This window comes from Falco cherrug, chromosome 7, assembly GCF_023634085.1.
Source record: "Falco cherrug isolate bFalChe1 chromosome 7, bFalChe1.pri, whole genome shotgun sequence".
NCBI lineage: Eukaryota > Metazoa > Chordata > Aves > Falconiformes > Falconidae > Falco > Falco cherrug.
Window position 1 is genome coordinate 20,396,294 of NC_073703.1, and position 26,113 is coordinate 20,422,406.

The window sequence follows — 26,113 nt, forward strand, 5'->3', positions numbered from 1 at the left end:
ACAGGTACTGTAAAGCCCAGATGACAGTCCTTTTAGAACTATGCATTGTGAATGATGTACATCCATAGAAACATCCTAAATGTAAATATAGTTGGATAAATAGCCCCCTCACTCCCACCACAATTAAAAATGTAAAATAGAAGCCTTTGGTGTAGGAAAGCTTTTGACTTTTTCAGAAAATGTACCATTTTCCATTTCATGTTTTATTGGTAGACTAAGAATATCTAATATTTAAGACTACTTAAAATAAGTCAGTACTTCAAGGAAGTTGTAGCATCACAGACTAGTCCCTCTCCCTCTGAGACTACAGAGCTGATGGATTGTTATAGCTAAAGGAACAGCAGCTGGAAACAACGGAGCAGGAAAATTTGAATCTGTGTTTTCTGTATCAAAATATCTTCTGTATTGCAATTTCCCTTTAAGAACAGGGACAAATTGGAAGAATCAGCCAGGATCCTTCTGTTCTTGCAGACAATTAGTGTCTACATTTCCCTCCAGGAGATAGTGATTGCACTGTTTCAGAAAAGGAAAAAATCAGCTGTCCAGGAGGACACTTAACTGAAGACAGAATTATAGACCCAAGTATATTGCAAAGAGCTTTCACTATGGATAACATGGCAATATTTAGTTATATGCATATATAAATTTTTATTTCCTGTTCTCAAGAATTAGCATATTTTTATTAATGACATATAGAGACTAAAACAAAGATAACAAACTCTGGAGTCTCCAAAGTCATTTCAAAGTTAAGTAGAAAATTTATAAAGCGTGATATGGAAGGCAGAGGTAATTACAAGCAGATATGGGAAATACTCTAGATGATAAGATTCCCTTAGAGCACTAGTTGTGTACTGGTGTGTGGCAATTACTGGTTTAGGTATGTCCTAGTTACCAAGCAGTGAATCCCTGTCCTTTCCATGGAGTCAGTAGTGCTGATCAGCTGCAGAATACGTAGAATAGAACATGGTTTTGATCTTTAGTGGGGATGTCCCATACTGGAAATACTGGTGAAGAGTTCTTAGTCTCACAGATCTGGGGTAGAAGGACTTAGCACATCGTATCACATTGGGTAACTGTTTCATTAGACAATTGTATTTACAGTTTTTAATGTTTCTTCAGTTCCTTAATTGGGACTCCTCTGTCAGCTTTTACTTCAATGTACTGAAAAGATTCAGAACATAAATAATAACCACCAATCATTCTAGTCACTTCAGTGACCACCTTAGAGATGACCTCTCAGTGAAGAGCTGGAAATCGGGTCTGGCAATAAAAAAAGCAAGTGAGTTTTGCAGGCTTATTCCTATCCATCTAATGGTGTTTATTTCACCTTGAAGAGCTAAAAACTGAGAGGTCTATTATCCTACAAAGCCCTGCCACCTCCACTGGGAAGTTACAGCGTATGTGTCTTGTAGGTTCTCAGCTTGCTGGGAGGGTCACTGGTGTCCAGCCCTACATCACCAGCTGTGTGGAGTTCTCAGTACTGTGGCACACCGACCCTTTGAGCGTAACGGCATTTTCAGAAAACTTTTACCTCTTCTGCTCCCACTGGAAGTGACACGCTTCTAACGTTTGTGTTTCTAATTCTCTGCTTGCTAACAACTTGCTGCTGATGCCACGGTGAACTTCTGCGTTGAATTCAGGCCCAAGAAGGGACAAAATGGCAACATTATACGGCTTTCTTGTTTACCCTGCTGCAACCAGATAGCGTGTTTTATTCTTCCCTCATACCTGCAAACCAAGTAACACATTAAGTAGTCCTTAGTGTGAAATAAAAATGAGGGCTGACTAACTCTGTCCAAGTTAGTGCCCAATTAAAACACGCAAGTTCTGTGTGCAGTGCGTGCTCTGTGTTGCACATCCATTTAGCACAGGTACTGATCTATGTGTAACGCCTGTTAGGTATCAGACACGTTCCACAGACTATAAAGTAAGTCCATCTTTAGTCAAAGGATGAGGAAAAAAACCCTGCATGTGTACAGTAATTTGAATGCCAAGCTTCTAATATCAGGTTGCTTATTTTCTTCTGAAAGCTCCCGGCATCCAACAGCTCCAGGTGGTCAACAGAAACGGTTGAGTATTTGGTATTTCCAGAGCTGGAGGATATCTATTTATGCCTAGTAAATATGTTCAAAATATTTATTGATAGCTATAAAATTATGTACAGCTTTCAACGCTGTTGGGTATTTACAGTGTTTACCAGTGGTGCTGTTTGCTGTTTATCCTTGTCTGCGACCATTTTCTATCCATTGCTTCTGCAGTGGCCCTGAGTTTAATCCTAAAAGCCTGGCTAGGAGAGCTGTTCAGTGAGTTGTTCCGCAGGGTGAGCTATAGTTTTTGAAATGACATTGAATGCAACTTGATCTTGTTTATACTTGTGACCCATCGGGCCACCCCCACTTTTGGTTTGGCAGTTCTGGTTATTGCCTTTCCTACTTGCCATCAACGTTTTGAGACTGATTATCAGTAACGACTGTCTTCTAATACCAAAAATTTGTGTTTCCTTGTGAAAGCATTTGTTGGTTCCTCCACCAAGTACAGCTTTGTCAGCTGTGGGCATTTTCTTACTGTGTCTTTTTTTCTTACCTATGGGTTTTGTATTGTCTTTGCTGAACCCCTGCCAGCTTTCATCATTTGAGACTAAATCTTAAAGATGTTATAATATATTTTACTGTAGGAAGAATGAACTTTTGCAGGCTAGTAGAGACTAGTAGATAGGGTAGTATGGAATAAGATATGATTTAATTCCTGCTTATTAGCTTTCTGATTGATTTCTTAAGGATGTCTGTTCTTTGTGATAATCCCTTATATATGCTATTGTTTCATTTCCTGCTAGTCTCCCTCTTACAGCCTTTTTCACTTTAATTTCTGTGCTTTCCAGCAGGATGATATCACACAGGTAAACTGTTGTTTATAAACACACACCCCCAAACATGTGCATCTTTCATGTCTGTTTTGCCACTCATTTTCAGCGTTGGTCACACAGAGTTCGTTGCCATGATTTGTATTCACAGTAAAGGTTATTGAAAGGGATGCAAATGATCCTCCTGTTAAACTGAATTGCATCTGAACATTAGGTCTTTTCCTTCTTAAACCACAGCCTCTTCTACCCTGTGTAAAACCTTCCCCTTCTGTCACATCCCACAAAACGTATGCCGATAGTTCACTCACTGTAAAAGTGCTATGTGTTTAACTGCCTTGTTCTGAGGGGTGTCGAGAATATCACTCCTCATGTATGGCTGAATGAAACAAGCTCCAGGGACCCCGAGAATGGAAGGGATGGAGCTACATGTTCTCTGGTGCAAACTGAAGCTTGGCAGTGTACGGAAATAGTCTTGGAGAAGGTAATGAAAGCTGTACAAGAAAGTAGTTTACTTTCCAGACTGTACAAATGATCCAAATTATCAACTCTGTTAGGAAAATGAGTGTAGTCCTAAGTTTGGTGGAATCAAGCAGGGTACGAAATGTGAGCCAGAGGTATTCAGATATTTGTCTTCATTATGATAAACTTTCATATAGCTTTTAGGTCACTAAGTTGAAGTTTGTCTTGCTTCCTTTTTTCCTAAAAGACTCTTCATTGTATTTGGGATGGTAGCAGACTGGCGATTGCTGGTCATCGTGGTACTTAGGGCAGAATGTTGGTGTTGAACAGTTAATATGAATGTAATGTTACAGTTTGGGAAATGGCTGTTGAAAGATCAGGTGAACTTAGATCGAATTACTGCAAAAATGTAGTTTTATTCTCTAAGACAAACCCGTAGAAATGTCTGGTAGTAGTCAGGACAAGTGTCACAGCTCACGTGAGATCGCTTAACAGCATCAGACATTTTACATAACGAAGAGTAAATCAGGTAGATGTCATGTCTTTTATTCCTGGACCATCAGTAGACTACAGCGGCTGAAAGTCATTGATTGGCTCTAAGATACAGGGACAGAACATACTCTGCAGAAGGCGTTCCATATTTAATAGTTACTTCTGAAAATGTCTCCAGAGATCCAATTAGTAAGCAACTAATAGTTCATTTTCACAAACAACTGAAATTGGTCCTCCTGACCCTCTGTCGTGGTGCATTATTACGGGTTTGACCTTTGAAATAACATATGTAGTGTTTTTAATAGAATTAAGATGTAACTCAGCCTTACCATGTATTTTCTATGGTAATGTAAATTCAGCAAAACTGCGCAAGTTAAATTTGAAAAAGTGACAAATAGAAAACTGTGACATTAAAAGATTAAAGTAATTTACTTCCTATTTGCTGGATCTCCTAAACGTAAGCATTTTCCCTTTTATTTCACTGCTTCTTCAGTCTTTATCGTGGATTTAAACAAATAATAATGTAATGAGACAACAGTACAAAGACATATATTCTGCTGTACCAGTATGAAAAAGAAATGTGCCTTCAGCAGATTTTTTTAGTTCACTTGTTTTAAAAGACATGAGCTAAAGACCAAGTCATCTACTGATCCAAGAAAAGTGATGTGACAGCAGAAGCTTGCCTGGAGAAGAAATAATTCCTCTGTGGTTTTAGATTGCCTTTTGATGCCTTTTGATCCCTTTTGATCCATGGGACCATAGAAAGCCAGGTCAAGGTGGCTGGGTTCCAGTGTGATCTGCAGAGTGGTCCCTATTTGATCCTGAGGTAGTTTAAGCCTTCCCTAGCGGACTGGTTCGGTTACACTGTTTCTGATATAAAAGGTATCAATGGTTTCTTGATAGCACTGCTATGCTAGAAGCCGATTAGGTTCCCATCACAAATGTTGACAGTGGTTCTCAGTATTATTAATTTTTATTATTCAGTGTAGTTATTTTCTTTTTGGGTTTGAGATGTTTATATGAAATAAATGTTTTTCTTACTTTCGTACCAGTATTTAAAACCTTTACACCCCGTTTAAGTGTGCAGCGTCTGTATCGCCAAGCGACAAATGGCAATTAAGAATATTTTCTTTTACAAGAATAATAAAGATTAGTTATAAATGGCTTTTTTTTTGGAAATGAAAAATAGGTGGGATATTTATAGTTGTCTTATACAAAATTTAATGAATATGTGGTAGCTTGTTTCTAGTTTTGATATATTTGGGGTTTTGGGGCTGTGTGTGGTTTGGTTTTTTTCCTCTGTAAGCACAAGGCATTTCAGATTGGAAACAAAAACATGGAAATGGTTGTTTTAGTTTTATCTATTGTTCATCAGTTATTAAAATACAGCTGATTATGTAGTGCTACAATAAAATTTTATTACAAGATAGAAGTATTTCTTGAAAAGCCATTTAATTTTAAGTGTCTGTGTTTTGCACCCTAAGAGTGACTGGCTCTGAGGCACAGGTTAGTCTTTAGTAAAACCTTCTGCTGTACTTCGGCAATTTGATTCACACTCCTTGCTGATCTCAAATATTTTTATGCTTCCAGAAGTGTCTCTTTCATTTCACTATGGATATTAATGAAATTGGGTATCGTTCAGGATTGCTAATACTGACCTTTTATTAAAATTTTTATTATTGGTGGTGATGTTTCTACCATATGAAGGAACCTGACCTGTTCATTTTCAGTTTCTGCCACAGAGGCCACATTCTACCAATCCTGACTGCATGACTCCGCATGGAACTATCCTGCATCAAACCTTGGATTTTGATGAGTTCATACCACCAATACCACCTCCACCCTACTACCCGCCAGAATATACCTGCACACCAGTGATAGAGGCACAGAGGTGATTCTTCTTCTACAAACTGTGAAACTCTTTCAAAGAATATGAAGCCAAGTAGTGTTCTTCACTGACATTAGGTGCTTCTTTCCTAGAGAGATTGCATATGTTTTCTGCAAACTTGTTAGGATGCACCTGGAAACATTTGTGGTAAAGCGCTGCTGTGATAAGGGATACAGTCACGAAGTGGTTGAGCTTAACTAAGACAAGGATATCAATATTGAACTTAAAGCAGAGATCAGCTTATAGGTTGATTCTTTCACAGTTGTTTGACATTATACACCTGAAGTTGAATATGAGATTTAACTTTCCAAGGAAATCATTGCAGTTAGTGTGTCTTAATGTGGAGTAACGAAGAACATTAATGACTGCAAAATGGGCTGGTAGAGATGGCTGGCATCCAGAAGGAAATAGAATTTTTAAAGCTACCGTGTGAATGAAGGCTTCATTTTGGTGGTTGTCATGGTTTGACACCAGCCTGCAACGAGGTACCATGCAGCTGCTCACTTACTGCCCTGGCTCCTGGTGGGATGAGGGAGGATAATCAGGAAAAGGTAGAACTTCGGGTGGTTTGAGAAAAGAGCAATTTGATAATTGAAATAAAAATATAATAATAATGGTAATGAAAGGGAGAGAGAAAGAGAGGAATAAAACCCAAGGGGGAGGGATTAAAAAAAACAAAACCCCCCAAACAACCCCCCCCAAATCAACCCAAAAAACCAAGTGATGCACAGTGCGGTTCCTCACCCTGCGCTGACCGATGCCCAGCCGGTCCCCCAGCAGTGATTGGCAGCCCCCGGCCAGCCCCCCCAGTTTATATACTGAGGTGACGTTCTATGGTATGGAACAGCCCTTTGGCCAGTTCGGGTCAGCTGCCCTGGCTGTGCCCCCTCCCAGTGCCTTGTGCCCCTGCTCACTGGCAGAGCATGGGAAGCTTGGAAAGTCCTTGATTTAAAGTGAGCACTACTTAGCAACAGCTGAAACATCCCTGTGTTATCAACATTATTCTCATGCTAAATTCAAAACCACAGCACTGCACCAGCTGCTAAGAAGAAAATTAACTCTATCCCAGCTGAAACCAGGACAGCTGTCTGATAAATTTCTTCAATATAATTCTCTATGGTGTGTTGGCTTTGAATTCAGGGAACGCTCTACATCGCTGTAGTGTAGATAATAGTTTACCAAATAAATCCAGTGCCATTTCTTGATTATATTAAGTTTACTTGTTTGTGTTTTTTAAACAGAGGTCTCCACTTGGACTTTCCTCATTCCCCATTCAGTGCTTTATACGAAGTAACCATTAACAGCCCGGGAATGCTGTATCCAACTGAGCTGCCCCCTCCTTATGAGGCAGTGATCGGAGAGACACCCGCCAGTCGGGTAAGGAGAGCCAAAGGAAATTCTTTATGTAGTTTTCAAGTTTTTTGGATGCAAAACAATTTTAAATAAATATAACATAATTTAGGAGTTAGTTGCACTTTGGGGGAACAACCATTAGAAGGTATTTATATTCCTTATACAAGCTTTTCAGACCATTATCTTCAAAAAGGTTTAACTAACAACTTTTACGTAATGTGTATTCTCCTTATATTCTTGCATGTTTGGGCAAATACTTATCAGAGTAGTGAAATTTCTGCTGATACCATCTGTTTAAAAAGTTGTATGATACTTGGTTGTCAGTAACAAAAACCTAGAATGGATTGGAATCACCAAAGCACGGTGGTTTTCCTTATCTGAGAAGGATAATGTTGTTTTAAAATAAGATTGTATTTTTTAATTTCTATAGGTAATAAGAAATCTTGATTAGGAAGCAGGTGCATTTTCTAAAATACCCCTACATTTGTAAAATATTTCTTATTCCAGCTACAGATGATAGTGGCTATACCTCACTTCATTATACTACTTTTAGCTGGAGCTCCACACAACAGTGTAGGTTTAATAAGGAAAAAGATAACTGCGTGTCTTGTAACATGTAATGCTATAACTTGTGTGTGTTTGTGTATGTGTGTATAGCATAATGCTCATGGGACACCTGGTTTTGTGCTGTGTGTGATCTGAGCCAAGATAATTACAAAATTCCATTTTAAACTCTGTGTGGTGATAGAACATGTACTTGAAAACTAACAAACCCCTCAGATTAACAACGTTAAAAATACACATTTGCAGTCCCCCACTCATGTCAGATTTCAGATCATGTTCTGGAAAAATACTTGGAGCATCTGGTACTGGTACTGGTATAGGTTCTTGTAATGGTGTGCTCCAGTCTTGATGGGTTGCCTTGAACTCTGTGCCAGATTTCTGCTTTAGTAGTTGTAAGATACAGCCTCTGTAAGGAGGCTCCTGTCAGCCACCAAATTGCTGGAATTGATTCCTGTTTCAGAGTTACATTAGCTGATAAGAAACCATACAGAGCAAAGATTTGAATGATAAAAGCACAGAGATGTGTTCTTCCTATGTGTTTATTGCTTATACTTATGGCTGTTATGGCTTTTAATAGCTTCTGCTGTTATTGGTTACTCCAGAGAGCGCATAACACCTATATTCTGAACTTTGAGAAATAATCCAATATACTTCAGACAAATATTGACATTACACTTTTTGCCTTCTATTTTACTCTATAGTATCAGCTCAACGGAAACTGGAATTATAATGTATCTGCATGTACAGCCAAAGCGAATCTGAGTGAAGTTCTACTTGAGATGATTTGTGGTGATTGAATCAGCGGTCACAGATGGGAAAATACTTAAAATTGCTTTTAGAAGCTGTAGTTTCTTGCAGGCTTCAGTAAAAACTCAAAAAGTGAAACATTCTAGATACTGCTTATCAGTTGTTAATAGCACTGTGGAAATACGTGTTCAGGTTGCCAATTGCACCCAAAAAACAAAGGGAAGTACTTCGCATTTCCCCAGAATATAACACTGAAAAGTTAGCTAGTGATTTTTTTCATGCTGGGGGAAACCCCAACTGAAACCACAAAACTAAAGAAATTATACAATTTTTTACTATTATACGCAAGAAGATTATTAGGCTAATTAATAAGGCAAGCATCTGAGAAAAAAAGAATGTTGAGATGCACAGTCCCTGACAAAAATGCAATTAAAAACCTCCAAGATATGCCTAATTTTGCAGCTTCTAGAAGTGACAAAGCAGCTTCTGATAACTCTTCTAATCCTTGCCTTGTAGCATGCCTTCTGCCACCGGCCACAGTAAACAGGCCAAACATTGCACTACCTTTGGTCTATTTGGCTATAATAAAATGAATCAGTATTAACTGCTTAGGAGTGAAGTTCTCTTCTGAATAGCAAAATTGGAGTTTCCAAGGCCATCTCCTCCCTAAAGTATTTTTTATCCATTTTCCATCCTCCTTCCTTTATAGTAACTCAGAGGAACATGCAAGCCCTGGAGGAGCTGATATTTTTCAGTAATCAAAAAAGAAAAAAATTGGCAAAAGTGGTATGAAGTATACATGGTTTGGGGGGAAACAAAAGGATCATCTCTGTAGTAAGAATTCATATGTGGTACTAAGTAGGGTTTAGAAAAGTGTCTATTTATACCTGAGCACAAAATCACTTTGAGCACTCTTGTAATTGGGATTAGTTTGCATAAGCCTCAACATCCAGCAGCAAAACAGCACCAGCATATAAGAAAAATGTAATTTAGCAAGACATGATTTAAAGCAGCAAAGACATGCTCTTGCAAGAAGAGCACAAGCTTTAATAAGTAGATGTATTGATGGTTATTTTTATGGCATCTGGGGTCAGTGTCAGTGACTTGCTTATTTCTCTGGCCACCTGGATTCCAGGAGTGTTTGTTCTAATCATGAGTGAAAATGAGCGGTGACTTTTAATTTCTAAATGGTGATAAATAGGTAGTTTCTTACCAGGGGTGAGTTTATATATGCCTGGTAGTTGCTGGTTCAGAGCACTTGTAGGAGCAAAATACCAACAGGTGCTGAGGATTGGAAGTGAAGTACACTGGCAATGCCAGCTAAAGCCTGCACGGTGACTTCGTACCAGACACCTTCCTCGACAACAAGAGCCCTAACCATATTTTTTGCAGTGTCCCAGTAAATCTGTAAATGGAGGAATGGAATGGAGCCAAAGTCTAAGACAGTTTTAGGCCTACAAGAGGAATAAAATGGAGTCCCAAATTCTTACGTGATGCAAATGCTCCCGTATAGTACGCACTGAGCTATGGTACAGTGTGAACTGGAATAATTAGATTTATAAATCCCTCGAAGGCAGGCTTTGCAATGGAAAGAAATCATGGCAAAACTTCAGCTATGTAAATGCTTTTTGGGAACCATGATGTAATAATGTCATAATTGTAAAACCTCTTACCAGGCATCAAGCAATAGGTTTTTGTTTGTTTTTAAATGGATTGAGGTCTGTAGAATTTTACTAAATTGTATCAAATTAGACTCAGTATTTCATGTGTTTTCACAGACAGCAAATGTCAGTGCTAATTGAAGTGGTTGCGTCAAACTAAAAAAACTGCTGTTGTCATTTGTACTGATTAGGAATTCCCATTTTATGACTATGAATAGAAGTTTTTTCACACTTTTACGTGCAAAATATTGACTAGGATATAGAAAAGATGAGAACAAACAGATTGGGCCTGTGGGTGAATTATACCAGTGACTTTTATAAGGTTTGCTGTGCAGGCTTGTTAAAAGCAACGGATTTCTTCCCTTTTCCTATTGATAGCTTAGTCACTGTCTTTATCAGCTTTATGTCTGAGGATGTGCAAGTCAATAAGGTGGTGTTACCCTAGGCTGTGCAGGAACCTGTATGAAACCATGTGATGTCCCTGTGACCTGACTAAAAATTGTTAGTGTTACCTACTATAATTAAAACCATGGTTCTCCTTCCCCCAAGCCACAAGGTTAATCAATTCCAAATGCATATGAAATACATTCAGCAATTACTCTTGTGAATGGAGAAGGAACGAGGGAAGGAAAAGGAACAATTAACACATTGATCAGATAGGTTTAAATGGCTTATGTTTTGCAAAATATGACAAAACTCTGAAAAAAGTAGAAATGAAAATTGAGATTATATCCCTGATTTCCTCTGCATGCCTGAAATCTTTAAATCTCTCATCTTCTCACTATTAAGGGTGGCTGGTTGTTAACCTATGGGGCCTCTGAATGATAAACCTTAAAGATGATGAGTGCTTTTTTCTATGTGGGGGATTTTACATAGAGGAGAATATTCACAGTCTTCCATTTGGTCTCAAAAAGCAATTTATGTGTGTGTGTGTATTTGTCCCATGCATTTGTCATATTGTTGGGGTTTGGTTGTGAGGTTTGTTTGGTTGGGTTTTTTTAATTTCCAGCAGTTGTAATTAGAGAAAACTATAATATAATATAGTCTGCAGTGTATAAGCAAGCATCCAGAAGTTAAGCTTAAGGTACCATGTCCTTTGTTTTGCATAGTAATGAGTCACCTGTGAGAATGTTGTCTTATTTATACAGCCTCATGTCTTTAGGTGTGTTGCTGCAGGGTTTTCAGCCTCTGTAGGAGCCTCTGAGGTGAGGCAGAGCCTGAGATGTGTCATGGCTGAGCTTTTGTGTCTGTCTAAATTCCAAAGGATATGAAAGACTGATACAAATCTCCTTGCATGGAGGAGAGTGCTGAGAACAGTTCCTCTCTGTAGTTTCCTTGACTAAGACATGACTCCTTACCTAGGTGAGCTGAAAGATTCTCAATGTTAACACCTAACTGCAAGGTAAAATAGTTTGTCTCCTGCCCACATTGGAATACACCTTGGGAACACGGTGTGCTCTGTGCAAGCCCTGTTCCAACAAGGTGTCAAAGCAGAGTACTGAGAGCTGTTCTCTGGCTTGTGTCAAATGACCTTATTCCCAGGTCAAAAAATTCTCTCAATGCTCTAATTGTTCCCTTTGGCAAACTAAGCAGAGAATTAAAAAAAAAAGGATGTGAAGACTGAACTGTCGTAATCTAGGAGCGTTTGTGTAATAGGAAAGTAAGGTGTGTAAATACAGTGCATGTATTTCTTCTACCTGTAAAATAGTGTGGGGTTTTTGAGAGATGCAGTATTTTGATTTCAAGTATTGCTAAGATAGCTTTTTTCACAAGCCTTAAGTTAGCTTTATATGCTGTGTAATAATGTTAGGTTAAATTTACTAGGTCAAAGCTACAGATGGTTCTTTTTCATTAGTACAGGTCTGCTAAAACCTCAGCCTTGCATGTAACTCGTTTTATAGGTACTAGACAATGTCACTACTGCTGCCAAGTGACCGGCAGAATGTAGGTCAATAAATGTTTCGGAACAAATATGCAGAATATATTTCCCTGTCAATGATTAGGAATTTATGAAACCACCTAGACTTTAAAAGAACCTTTAGATTTTTGAAAAGAAACACACAACCTTAAAACACCATATTATTTCTTCCAAAATGCAGTTAGTGTGAATTTTCTCCAGCACAAAGCCTATTTGAGAACACTTGTTACTTCTCCAGTTAGTTCCCAGCACTTCCACAGTTAGTTCCGAGGAATGTTCTGCATCTTAGAGTGACACAACTAATTTATATTTTTACCACAGATGTGATATTCTGCTTCAATAAAGGAAGATCCTTTAAGAAATTTCCAAGCAAATTGTTTAAAATGAGTGATTTCACTTTGCCTCCCAGTCCTTTATCCACCTATTGCTGAGTTAAAGTACTTCTGGTACTGTCCATGTTTAGAGTTGTATTTGCTAACCCTTAGGCTTAAAATCACTTTAAAAAACTAAATGTATCAAAAAAAGTTTCTGTGGACAGATAGATAAAAAAAAAATATGTAAGCACAGTAAGTTACGTGTATATGTGTGTGCATTAATCTATGCTGGCACCGTGCACTGGAAGCTCTTTCCTTAATAGTTTCAGAGTAATAGTGGTTCACATTCAGGTTTTTAGAGGGACAGATACAAATTAAGCTCTTGACAAAAACGTTTTCACAGAGGTGACTGATGTTGATTTCTAGACTCTGTCACCAACTGTAACAAGCTTTTACTAGTTAATTGTGGCCCTACAGACAGAAGCAGAAATGCGTTCTGCTGAAGGTAGTATCAGTCTCATTCCTTCAACTTCTCTTTTTTTTTTTTTTTTCCTGTCATTTATTGTTACCAGCTATTTATTGGAGCCATTTTTTAAATAATCGTGGTTTAAAACAACTGCTACAGATTTAATGAGGTTTGCAACAAGGTCTAATCAAAAGTCTTATCAAAATCAGTAGAAAGAATGTTTCCTAGATTTCAGGTGCTTAGGGATCAAGTCTTTCCAGCAGGACTGATTCTGTATTCTTTTCACATAATTCTCAAAATTGAAGGGAAGGTCCACTTAGATCCATCCTTTCAGTAAAAAAGTGAGTCCTCCTATCTCCCATCAGCAGTCTGACAGGCTGGAGAGCACCCTGCATGGGTGCCACTTGGGGTGGCAGTGACGTTACAGGCCCTAAAAATACATTCGGCGTTAACATCTCAGCAAACAACCAAAGGAAAATACTGCTCTTGTGCTTGTCTTTACGGCTTCTGCTGCTCCTTGCCCTCGTTTAGTGTGATACAGTGTGGTAGGAAAAAAGCATAATATGGAAAAACGCAGCCTGGAGAAAGACATTGCTTGTGATAAGATCAATAGTTTTAAGCATTGCAGGCATTAAGTTTGTTAGGTGGGCCTGCAGCCCCGGCTGCCTGTGAATTCCAGATGAATTTAGCTTGTAGATTCTGGAAAAATGAAAACTTGCTGTAAGCATGTTCCTTTGCCCTGCTGCATTTGTCTCTGACCCAAAGACATTGTTAAATACTGTATCTTTAAATAGCTTTCGATCTGAATAACAGCTTATAGATCGTTGTTGTTGCACAGTCAGGTGTGTTCTTCAGAATGTTGTTTTGGTAAATCGCAGGTGATCATGCTGTTTAAATAAGCAGTTTTCTTTTAGGTCACTGGTACGGATCAGCAAGTGTCCGAGTCCAGCCTGGGTGAGAGGATCACAGCCCTGGATTTCAGCACACAAGGTGATCATACCATTGTGTTTGTCTACTTGAGAAAGACATTACAGGATTTTTGAGTGGTCTTTTCCTTCTTTTCTTCTTCTGCCCTTCCCAATGGAGAAAGAAGGATTTGCTTTCAGATTGTTCATGGCAAGAAGAACATTTTCACAGTCATAAGCTGATGCGGCTGGAAATGCAGAGGAGAGTTTTGCTCAGCAAAGCATGCTCTGTAAAGCCCTTTGAGGCAGTGATGGTAACTGTCATTTCTCTTTGAAGAGTCGTGCGTATAAGTGGCAGTTTGTTTCTCATTGTCAGCAACCACAGGTGCCTTCCTGATAGTCCACACACCTTCTCAGCGTAGCAGTCTCCTGCATGGCTTCCAGAAGCCTGAATAGGAAGCTTCCTGCCTGAACAATAGATTTTGTGAATGCAAGTAGATGAGTAGCAGCACAGAGCCCATTTGTTTAAAATTTTAAAGTTACTAGACCAGGCCTTGTTACCGCATCTGTTGACACGGAGGGCTTTTTAAACATCCAAGCCTCATTGGATCATGAGGTGTTGAGCAGTTTCTACAAAATAATGATTTTAGTAAAACCTCCATTAAATACTTTTTCCACATCATATGCATGTTGTATTAATGATCAGACTGGCAGGTGTTCTCAGTTAGTACACTTAGGGCAGAGAGGTGCTGGCAGAGTGGTCCAAAAAAGAGAAATAGTCCTCTCCCGCCCAGCATCCTGAGCAGGACCGGCAGCCTCGCAGGTTAGTGACGAGCATCTGCTCCTGTGCACACAGAGTGGCTCTTCTGTGCAGCAGGACTCCCATTTCCAAAGCCACTGGTGGTTAACTTTACTGCTAATTTGTTATTATTTTTTTAAAATACCCTGGTGTTTAACAACTGCAATGGAGTGTGACAGCTGGAGGTGACTAGCTTTTAAGTGCTGCTGTTAACAAAGGGCTGTGTCTACAGAACTAGTTCCTAAAGTTCGTAAGTACATTTGGACTTCACATTCACATACGAAAGTCTGAGTTTTAAGGCCAGTGCTAGAGTTCTGACTATCAGGAAGCAGTGGACCACCTCTCAGGCCAGAGTTTTGATCTTATTGTGCTGTGCACGCTCGAAAGGGAACCAGGAAGGTCCTCGGGCATGTTTTATTCATGTAAAATCAGTCAGGTCTCACCATGCCATGTCCTTTGAGCAGTGATTGCTTCTCACCTGCTTTAGGCCCCTCCTCCTGCCATCTGTAGTGCTGGAAAAACTGCCAGTGGAAGAGTAGAACAGTAAGAAGCTGTAAATACAGTTTAAGGCCCTTAAGTCCAGGCAGCAAATGGTACAAGCCACCATGTTCTAATGATCGATTAAATCGAATCAAACCAGAGAGTTTGCACAGTGAAGATCTGTGCTCTGAAGACAGGCACAAACTGGATGCTTTCATTTTTATCCATACAAACTTTATAGATATTTAAAAGCTTGAGTTAAGGGAATATTTGCAAAGAATCATGACTAGGTAAAAAAAGATACCTGGGGACTCATCACAAATACAAATGGCCCTATAAGCCACTGCAGCTTTGCACCTAACACATAATAAATGGTGCATATTATGAGGTTTTAGTGTAATGTAGAGGTATAGAGGTATTTCCATTATTGATTATTATGTCCTTTTTGGCAAAGTTATGATGGCCTTCTAAGTGTTACAAATCTATTTCCTGGAAGGCCCAAAAGAAAATAGTCGTTGTTTCATTTTATGTAAGAAGAAAATGTTCTTCATAAAATCCAACCTCATGAATATTTGATTTTCATTTTGATAGCTAATTTCCCTATACCGTAGGAAAGCTCACTGCTTCCTAGACCACAAAACATGGGAGCACTTAACAAATGTTCTCCAATTCACTAAAAGGTCCTATTTTCCTATTCCTGAACAAAACAGTTAAATACTTTTGTCTCATCAATATGGTTAGTGACAGCTGTTGTGCAAAACAAGAGCGTAAGAGGCTGCCGAGCTGAATAGAATTATGTGATGTGTACTTTGTAAATATTTTGATTTTAGATGTAGGACTTCAAGGAGCTCCAGTCTGATATGGGAGAAGTGTTGTCTGTATTACTGGGGCCTGGAGACTCGATTGTCTAGTTTTATTTTCTTTATTTTTGACATGACTTGGGGAATAATGCAGAGGCAAATACTTACTTCCATGCAGGGGGCCTTTTTCACTCCTAACATATTTGTAGACATGATGGAGGAAGTGTTAACAGTCTCAGTTTTTAATACAAAGGACTTCAAAGATGGTGTGGCCTCGCACAGAATGTTTTGTTTCTACCTGAAGTGTGTGTGTCAGGTATGGAACATCTCTGGCACACAAAACGATGGTGAATTCTCATTTGTAAAGAACTTGGATAAATGCTTCAGGGAGCTGATGATTGATTGGAAAGTGTTAGGTGCAAAGCTAATATTGACAGCAGTGATAGGTTTAAAAGTGATGAGAACCATGTTTTTTCAGCATTTTTATAAAGTTTTACTTTTTCTACTACAGACAATCTCACCGTTTACCAGAGACACCAGTAGTGAAAGAGCTGTTCCCATCCAAATGTAGCTACAGCTGATGCTGTGCTGTCGGTGCCCCAGCATGCTTGTTAGTTGAAACAAATTCTTGAGGACAGCACAAACTGTCTTTGCTGAGGGACACCAGAAACAAGTCAGTTACTTCAGTCTCCTTTTTGCTTTGGCAGTCTGTCATCTGAAAGCTGTTGAGTAACTATTAATGTACTTGCCAATTGCTAAATTAAAAGCAGTGTATTGAAAATGGGGTGGGGGAAATGGGGGAGGGGCACAAAGTCTTTATTTTTCTGTGAATGTCTTGTTTTGCAGTTTCTGTTGAGAGCACCTCTTTGATGGTCTCTGAGGCTGTTGATGTCCCAGACCGTAGCTACTCCTCTGAAGATCTTTGTTCACTGGAAGTTCAAGGATCTCTCCATTCTGCAGATCTCTCTCCCTACTGTACAACCCCCAAAGGGGCTACGGACCAGAGCTGCAGCATGCTGGGTTACAGCACCCGCTGCAGGTTCCACAGAACTCGCTCGGAGGGTTGTCCTGATGAGGATGACAGTTCCCACAGCCGGGCCTCTACAGACAGGTCTCAAGGACAAGAAAAGAACTGTGCCCATGGCAGGTCCTCGGACTGTTCCTCAGAGCATTTCAGCCCCTCAGAAAGAGAACTGCCGAGTTCTGCTCAAGAGAGCAATGCCACGCCGCTGCTGAAGCAAAAGAAAATGTGCTGTGTGGACTTTAGCCAGCCTCCTGTCCCTTCCCAGACTTCTCCCCGTTTTGGGCCCGCAAATACTTCATCATATGCGAGCGGCCACGAGAGTGCTGTCCGGCAGCATCACATTACAAAATGCCGAATTTCAAATATAGTCCGATCAACTAGTGACCCTGTATCATGTTCATCTTACACAGAAGGTAGGTGCAGTGCCACAGGGCTGGTGGAGCGTGGGACAAATGAGTGGTGATTTATGCAGCGACTGATGCTGCTGGAAACCATATACAACGTTCCGACAAGGGTTGACTTACGTACGAAGGCTTCGGTTCCATGTGCACTTTTTCTAGATTTTAAAATTAAGAAGAATGGAAATGGGAATAGTGACAGAGTGAAATTAATTTTGGCTTTTCTGAATTGTACCAGCCTTTCTGCACCGCTCAGAAAACCATCTCTTGAGTAGATGCTTCCACCTCTCTATTACTATTATATTGAGAAGCTAAACCAAGAAGTAGAAGGCTAGCTGGGCTCTGTTTAGGAAGCGATTAACTGAGCTGTCATGCTTGTAATACAGCGGGTTGTGTTTCCTGAAGGTGACAGTATTGGTGCAACAGAGCGTGACTGTGTAGCGGCAAGTTGGAGTGTACAGTGAAAAGTTTTAAAAGACAAAAAAAATGAAAGATGAGGCACGTGATAAGATGATAAATGAAAAGCAAAGCTTTTGGTGTTGTGGATAAGCATCTTCTGCTGTGAAACTCCTTTTAGACAAGCAGGGAAGAAGAGAGATGTTGTTAGCTGAGCCAGCGTATCTTCATAAAAGTCTGATTGTTAGTGGAAAAGAAACGTTTGATTGAGTAGAGAACAACCCGATCAAATAATAGCAGGAATGGTCTAAACAGTTTGAAGAGTGCAGGTTTCAGAAAAGGATGTAAGCTGTTTAGAGAGGTTCAAAGGGGTAACCTGGAGAAGTGGTTTGAAAGTAAAGATTAAAAGCTTTGTAAGATGCCATAGACCAGGGGTCCTCAAACTTTTTAACCAAGGGGCCGGCGCGTGGATGAAATGGCAGGCAGTCATCTGTGGCTGCTTGGTTTCCCTCCCCAACCCCCGGCGGGGGGGGTCTGCAAATACCGGGGGCCGGATTGAGGACCCTGGGGGGCTGTATCCGGCCCGTGGGCCGTAGTTTGAGGACCCCTGCCATAGACAGTGTTCCTACAGATGCGTTCACTGAGCTTTCTAAGGGGTCTAGAGGAAGAATCCTGTGACTAGCTCAAAACAAAAGTGGACAAAATGTTGAAAAAACTGGTTTCATTTAGGAAGATGATGTGTGGGTTCTACTACACTTCTTTTTGCATCATTATTCTGTTTCTGTGAATTTCAGAGACCTCATACTTAGTTCAGTAATTGAATGTCTTTTACCTTCAGGAATCTAGCCTTAGCATCCTGTCCGAGAAAAGCGAGTCTTTCATCTAGAAGTCTGCGTTTATGTTATGAAATACACTCTGCTAGGATGTACGTGCTCTGAAGCTGCCGTGCAGGCAGTACATAGGAATTGCTGAATCCTTTCTACTGTGCCAAAGACAAGAACTGCCCTTTCTCTTCTGGATCACGCTCTGCAAGTTCTCAATATTGTGCTCCATATGCTCTTTGGGTAGCGTTTGAGTGAGGTTACTGTGGGCAGCTGTATCTGCATGTTCTAGCTGCCTGCAGGGACACCTGGCAGCGCAGATGTTCTGCCTTCATTTTTAACATGTCCTAAATACATCCGTCATCTCTTCTGGAGAAGCGGCATTATGGGTATGATTTTGACTAATTTCCAAGTTCTTAGCCCTACGTGAGTTGAGGGACACAGGTTGCACGTTAGTGAGACATAACTAGGCTTAGCAAAAGTTGTAATAAAGGAGCAGAGATGGTTCTAGAGACACTGCTACACACACATGAGAGAGGAGCAAGAGAAGAAGTAACTGAGGGAACGTGTTTGCGCTGACCTAGCCTGCTGTCCTTTTGCTGCCCACAGCAGACTGTTTAAAATGAAACCTTCCAGAGAAGCAGTTGAGTCTAGATGTGCCTGTTTCTTTCATCTATACATTTGGCAAACTACAGTTTGAAAAATTTTTCTCTGTGGAGGTTTTCACAACTTCACATCACTTCCCCTTCCTCTACTTCTTGTTGAACGTTATTTGGAAATCAACCTGGTTTTGAGGTAGCGCAGTTCTGGTAACACGTACCAGCTGTTTGTAGCAGCCCTGAAGCTTATTTTTTCTAAGCTGTGACACATAGCTGAAATCCTTTATAGTCTTTATAACTTCAAATAGGCATTTGATCGAGATTTTTCGTGACTGGCTGTTGGTATTACTGCAGAAAATTTTAAATACATCCACAGTGCCAAACAGTAGGCAAAGATAAAGGGAGCAGTCTGAGCTCCATCAACTAACCAACCCAGGAGAAAAAGTGTTTGGGTTTTTCTCACTAACATACACTTAATTTTTAAAATCACCCTGGAGTAGAAGAATTGGCCAAACAGACTGACTGCATGAGAGACAGAGCTGTACCTATGTATCATTCATAGTAGTTACTCATGTGACATGTACTGCAGACTTTGGAGAACTGAGGCGTGGGGGAGCTTCAGGCGTGTTCACAAATGGGAAAATACAGCGGTGAGATTGCTAAGTGGGGTGTGGTTTTGTCTTGGGACCCAGACTTCCTACTGTGAGAAAAAATACTAATTTATCTTCGGATTAACCTCCCTATACAAGTCAGTGTGAAGAGATTTAGAAGCACAGCCTTGAAATTTACTGTCTAGAGAATTGTTAAACGGGTCTTGAACGTTACTGTGATTGCACTGCATGTGGATTAGAACATAAATTATTTGACACAGGATGTTGCACGCGTGCAACAGCATAGTGACACAACAGCAATGAGATCTAATGATTTAGTAATCTGGGAGTTCTAATGCTGGTGTAAAACACTGCACTCTTAAGTCAATAAAACACAATTCTTGTGCTTCAAGCACATCTTGACATGATGGGGTCTTTATGGTATGTATAGGCAATAATTCTCCCATTAATCCTTTAATGCTGAAAATGAGCTTGCTGATTTGTTTTGAAATATCTGTCACTCCTAGTAAGACATTATGAATTAAAGTTTAGTTTAATAGGTGCCTTTATAGTCCCTGTGTAGTTCCCAGACTGTGTAAGTACGGCGGGTTTATGTATATTCTCTGTAAGTAATAGTTCCCTCTTGGAGGGGGAAAGTAGTTTGCACATTTTTCTGTCTTTTGCTGGTAAAGTTTATCACAGCAAAGGAGGACAAAATCAACTTCTAGCACTGTGTTTATTACAATAAACTTAATTTATAATCAAATATGATAGACTGTGTGGCTAGATGAATTAAGTGCCTGAGTGATTCTTGTAGTGCCTGTGTTCCAGATAATTCAGGATAATGCCTAGCGGTGTAGTTTTGCCTGTGCCACGAGTACATTCGATAGCATAATGATGGATGGGAAGAGAGAACCTCTGAAGTGTCTCCTCTTAATAAGCATGGCATGATTCGTGTGTTGCAGTACTTCAACATAACAGAGCAAATTAAAGACAGAATAGAAGCTGTCTCGCTTAATTTCTTACAGATTTTCTATGTTTGTAGCATCTTATGTTTGTTTTCCTTCATTTAATTATTCACTCTACCAGAGAGGGTTACACCACCTTTTCATTATAAACTTGCCCTGAAGATACAGAAGAAAACCTCTTCTGATCCGCCTGGAAGTTCAGAACAGCTTTCAGTCTGTACAAATAATGTAAACAGCCTTAGCATAAATGAGAGGGTTCAAAGGGGTGACTGTCACAAGGCTGAAATCAAAAAGGCTGCAGTGGTAATTACTGCGTAGTGTGCTCTTACCGTCGTTGGTGCTTGTGCTGGCATCCCAGAAACGCCGTCGCTAGAAGGCAGCCGTGCCCAGAGCTGTCTGCAGAGGCTCTGGAACCGCTTCTTATTGACTGGATCATCACTAACCGTAGTGGCCACCTACCCATTAATTTAATCAGCGGCGGAATGCATTTGTCCTGCAAAGAACTGAGAATCTATTAAAAAAAAAAAAAAAAAAAGAGGTAGAAATATTGAATATAATGCTGGGGTTTGTAGAAGTAAGAAGGGTTCATCTTGGTTTTCCTATTTTCTAAGACAAGCTCTGTCTGCCAAGGAAGTAGCGGGAAGGTCTGAGATCTGCCCGGGGCAGAGGGAGCCTTTTGTAGCTTCAGCGCTCGGGCCTGAGACATTTAGGATTTGGTGGCCGCCTGACAGAGGGGAGCAGCAAGCAGGAACTGCATCTTCCTATGTAGTTAACAGCTGACGGGACGCTGCTGTGTGCAGTAGCTTCTCGTCATGAACGGACATCCTGAAAGTAGTATTTTTTTCTGAGTAATTCTGTAAAGGAGATAATAGAAAATTGCAATGCATTTTTCTTTGCTTTGGGCAGAGGATAGCAATGGTTGATCGTGCTCTTTCTGTCTCTCTCTCTCTCTTTGGTTAAAGGTGATAATTGTGCCTGGAATCCTGTATGTAGCCAGCATCAAGATGCAGGATTATCTCCAGCTACATTAGAAACAGGTGAGGATCAGTTTTCTAAAGCAGGATCATACAGGTTTCCTTCTTTTATTTTAAAAATAATTAAAAGCTTCAAGCTTCTGATAGAGAAACAAAACTCTAGGAAGTCCGGGGCAGAAAACTCACTAACAGCGTACCTATGTGATGTACAGTGCTGAGGGAACCAGCCTTGTGAGTGAAAATAAATGCTGCAAAAGTCCTCTGTTTTACTTTAGCATTTTTGTTTTCTCTGTATTTCTTACTAAACTCTCTTGTATTATTCACTGCTTATAATTTTTGAGGCTTATAAATAAGTGGCACTTTATTCTTAAAGTTGGGGGGGAGTGGCTGGGCCTAAACCATTACAAGTTACATATATAACACTGAGTAGCTGCTGTTTCCTCTTATCGTTTATGTCAACCAGAGTCCCTGAAAGTAGAGGTAACAAAAATACCAGTGAGTTATGAGGTACTTCAGTTACCCACCCACTCATCCGAAATGCAATCCTTCTTGCTCATAGGAAAGCCTTACTCTTGACTCATTAAATGTTTTTTTAAATTTTTAAAAATTAAAATGACCGATTGTGCAGCATTTCCTTGATTGCATGGTTTTGTTACTCTTCAGAAAAAGAAAGACATTTTATGACAAACCAAAAACTTTTGTGACAATATTTGTTTTGCCTTTTTTTTTTCTTTCTTCTTCTTTTTTTAACTATTACTTTAAAGATATTCTTCCCCCCCTTTTTTAGTTCCTGTTTCTGGTTCTCATATGGCTGCCTCTGCTTGTCAGCATTCTTTGAGCAGTTTCCTACCAACTGGAAAACAGAGGGATACAAGGAAAATTGATCTACACCAAAAGCCAAAGGCTTTGCACACAGTCTCAAAACAGCGACCACACTCTTTAGTGGACCTTAAGGCCTATAAAGACACAAAAATTTTAGTGGCAAAATTTCTGGAACATTCAAACTGTAATCTCCCTCCAGAAGTACGTCACGTAGTGAACAGCATACGATCAGTAATAAAATCTGATGAGAGACACATGGAAGAAGCCATCTTCAGTGCCAATATTATAGACCAGGTAGGCCATTTCTGTCCTACAGATTTGCTCAACTGTGATAGACAAATACCTTATTTAAATGCTTTTGCAGTTTTAAGTACTTCAGACAACTCCTACAAAAGTTCCTTTATAATGACGTGGCTTTAGTAAGAAAATAATTTATATATATTGGGCAGTATATTGCCCATTTGGGCATTTAAATATATATTACAACGAAGCACTCACAAATGCATTTAAAATTCTTCAGCAGGGCACAGTAAAATCCTAGGAGATCTATAGGGAGCAGATTTACACATTGATAATTATCCTTTCTTATTTCCAACGCCTGTCTGCGCCTGTGACTGTTCCGCACATGGCTTTGCGTTTATATATGGAGTTGCCCAGGACTGACTCGGATCTGTTGTTTTTTCAGGCAAATGTCTTGGTAGAGCATAAGCTACGAGCTGAAAAGAAGGGGTAGACAGACAAGCAGGGCCACCATCTGTCAAAGCGGCAGTACAGTTACCCTTACCCCTGGCTAGAAGAATCATAACGACCCTTGCTATTTTTAGGGAAAAGAATTGAGAAATTGTGCTTCTCCGAAGGAAGGAACAATGCCTCCTGTCACCGTGAGCCAGAATAAACCAGACACCAGGCTTGGAAGGGACGCTACAAACCAAGGGCATTACTAGTGGCAGCAACTGTTATTACCTGCTGCATGTTTAAGAATACATCCTTCTTGCAGAGAGCAAGGTGATGAATCGCCCCTTGCTAGTATTGCTACCGGAACGACCGCTAGAGAAATGAAGATGCTTTTATGTTGTCAGATTGGAAAAGCAGAACGCTCGTAGCTTAGCGCTGCCCGGCCGCACTCGGGTCGCCTGGAGGGTTCCCGCAGAGCTGGAGCGGTGAGGAAGGGTGCAGCTCGGGGGCTGTTCCCCTCGGCTGGCGTCCTGTCATTTCAGCGGTATTCATCTGCTGCTGAGGCCTGAATGAGGGAAGCTGGCTAAGCATTACACCAGGATGTAGTAACACTTAGAGAGCAGGTGGAGGTAGTTTGTTGTGTAGCAGGAAACATACAGCAGGTAACAAAGCTTGCTGCGAGATCGCTTCTGCTGCCAGTGGATGAAACAAAGGAGGAGCAGTGTGTGTCACCTCCGTGGTGCACGGGGAAAAAGGCAGCACGATCGTGACATGCCCAATAGAGCGTCAGTACGGAACTACACTTCAACATTTTTACTGCTTTATGATTTCATAGGTCATAACATCCTTAAGTTTAGAAAGTTGAAAACTGGTTTTCTCATTCAAAGAAAATTAAGCTTCTCACAAAACAAAACAGTATAAAAAATTGTAGGTTTTATGTAGATCATAAACCCAGAAACCAATGGCCCAGGTTTTGTCCTGTGTGGATTTCTTAGATCCAGGGAGACACGTGGGGTTTTCACATTAAAGGAATAGGTTTGGTAGTTATTTTTTTCAGACAAAAAACATTATTAGTGAAAGTCCAGGGCATCCCAACAATGTACTTAAGAAGCAGCAGACTTTTTGGTAAAATCGTTGTGTAACTCAGATGTGTGAAGCAGCCTGACAGTTCTGTTAACGCTGAACTTTCACCAGGCTTGCATGGTTGCCGTTCTCTTCCGCCAGCAGCAAAGCTCGCGTAGCAGCTGCAAGAAACAGATCAGTGTCATTTGCTCCCAGTTTTTCTTTGTCAGTTATAAGGCCGAGCCGCCGCCTTTCCCACAGGTTTCCTTTTCATTCATACAGACAGGAACAGATCCCTGTTTGTGCCTGTGTGGGTTCAGCGTAGAGCCGGGGTGCGAGGGGAGCCTGCACCCCCCATCACTGGGGAGCTGCAATGAGCTCATATTCAGGGACTGAACCTTATCCATGAAAACGTTTCTTACCCTGTTTTTCCCACTCTCTTCCTTCTCCGTTCCTGCCCTTCCGAACAGGTCATTACGAGTTCTCAGCAGAATGTGAATACCTCTAGAAAGCGGCTTCAAGAAGATCTTCACCTTCAGAGCTGTGGTGCTCTGAGCTCGCCAGTTGCCTTCTTACGCAGGTCCCACATCACTCGCGGTGTAGAGCGGGACAGGCCTCACAGTTTAATTGGAGTTTGCCGGGAGACCATCCTTTGATGATATTCGCAGGTATGTGATTCCAGCAGAGGGAATTAAGGAAGAAACCAGGACTGGGAGAAATACAAGTAGTGGATGAATTAAAAAGGAAAAAGTGTCTTCCTTTGGAATTCCACTTTTTTCCATCAACAGGCGGAGAACACCTCTTTTTCTGAATGTAAATTTCAGCCCCGATTTTTGCAAAATTTTAACTGATTTATTAGTAAAGTCATAACAAATGTTTTCCCAAGCAGAAATACGTTTATTTCACTGTACTTGGAGAAATACTACTGATGCTGCCTAGCATTTCTTGAAAAGCATTGGAAACCCACCAGAGACCGGCTGTACAACTTCGAAGTTGTATTTATTTAATGTACCTCAAAGTGTTTTAACTATGATGAGTGTTTTAATAAAAAAGTATTTCTGGACTTCGCTTTTGCACCAACTGATTTGGATAGAAATGTAAAGGTGATTCATATGCACGTACAGTGCTGCTTCCAGCCCGTTTCTCCAGCGTCTTTCCTGCCAGGCTAAGGGATCTGTCCTAGTTTTAGGGCTGCCCCCTGCCTCCCCCCCAGTATGTTGCCCTTTTAAATTACAGTAATGGCTGCAGTGTGGTTCATTTTCACTTTGTTCTGAATGCTCATGAGTTTATTAATGGAGTAGCACACGCTATTGAAAACAGATGTTTAAGCATTCTGCAAATCGTGACCAAAAGGTGCGTTAGGGACAAAGTCCGCACTCCTGCGTTGCCGAAAAGCAGCTATTTCACAAACTTTTTACAAATGCCAACTGACAGGAAGTCAGATGTATTTTTATCTAGCAGATTCTCCAATGTTTTTTCAAAAAGGATTGTTACTCCAATTAGTAGGTTTGACATCTGTGTTACTAAAACATGTCCTTGTGGTTCTTCTGCAGTTGTAAGTTATTTAACATTGATCTTTAAAAAAAATCATATTAAAACGCAAGTATCATTGACACTAATTTGATTACCAGCATAAACACAGGTCTGCCAGCAACGTCCTCCAGTGCAAGCTTCATCCTGGCTCTCTCGGAGGAAATGGGAAAGGCCTTAAACAAAAGGTTCTCATAAAGAACCTACCACAGGTTGCCGTTAATTTTTTTGCAGCAGTGCTTGTCAGTAGCGTTAGTTTCCATTTGAGGTTTAATCATACACTGGTTTCATTTGTGTCACTCTGAGCTGGGCAGACACCCTGTGAAAAGGTCACAAAGGAATGTAGCTGAAGATGGGTAGTTTAAGTTTTACAGAATCATCCATTTTAATGTATTTTAATTATAGCATGCTTCTGTATTGGTGTGAAGTTACAGTGACATCCAGTGGCAGCAAGGTGTGCCAATTGAAAGCATCTACTCTCAAGATAATGACAGACAAATTCCTAATTCAGGAGATTAATTCCTTTTTAAAAAATAAAAAATTAACAT

The 26,113-nt window shown here is 40.3% G+C and overlaps 2 protein-coding genes across 6 annotated transcripts in view; one reads left to right on the top strand and one right to left on the bottom strand.

Moving 5' to 3' along the window:
• The window catches only part of ENTREP2 (endosomal transmembrane epsin interactor 2), a 145,872-nt gene extending 121,170 nt beyond the window's left edge, over positions 1-24,702 (top strand). For 2 of the 5 annotated variants that reach the window (XM_055716591.1, XM_055716594.1), the window contains 8 exons: positions 2,879-2,896; positions 5,542-5,702; positions 6,941-7,076; positions 13,637-13,712; positions 16,553-17,143; positions 21,465-21,539; positions 22,264-22,592; positions 24,506-24,702. In XM_055716591.1, coding sequence (XP_055572566.1) covers positions 2,879-2,896; positions 5,542-5,702; positions 6,941-7,076; positions 13,637-13,712; positions 16,553-17,143; positions 21,465-21,539; positions 22,264-22,592; positions 24,506-24,691 — 1,572 coding nt within the window. In that variant the 3' untranslated portion in view covers positions 24,692-24,702. The remainder of the gene's footprint in view (positions 1-2,878; positions 2,897-5,541; positions 5,703-6,940; positions 7,077-13,636; positions 13,713-16,552; positions 17,144-21,464; positions 21,540-22,263; positions 22,593-24,505) is intronic. The other 3 variants (XM_055716592.1, XM_055716595.1, XM_055716596.1) reach the window with 2 other exon arrangements.
• A 1,059-nt stretch (positions 24,703-25,761) lies between these two features.
• Positions 25,762-26,113, bottom strand: part of APBA2 (amyloid beta precursor protein binding family A member 2) — a 106,310-nt gene continuing 105,958 nt past the window's right edge. Inside the window, exon 14 of the transcript XR_008733223.1 lies at positions 25,762-25,884. The gene's annotated coding sequence lies outside the window, so the exon portion shown is untranslated. The remainder of the gene's footprint in view (positions 25,885-26,113) is intronic.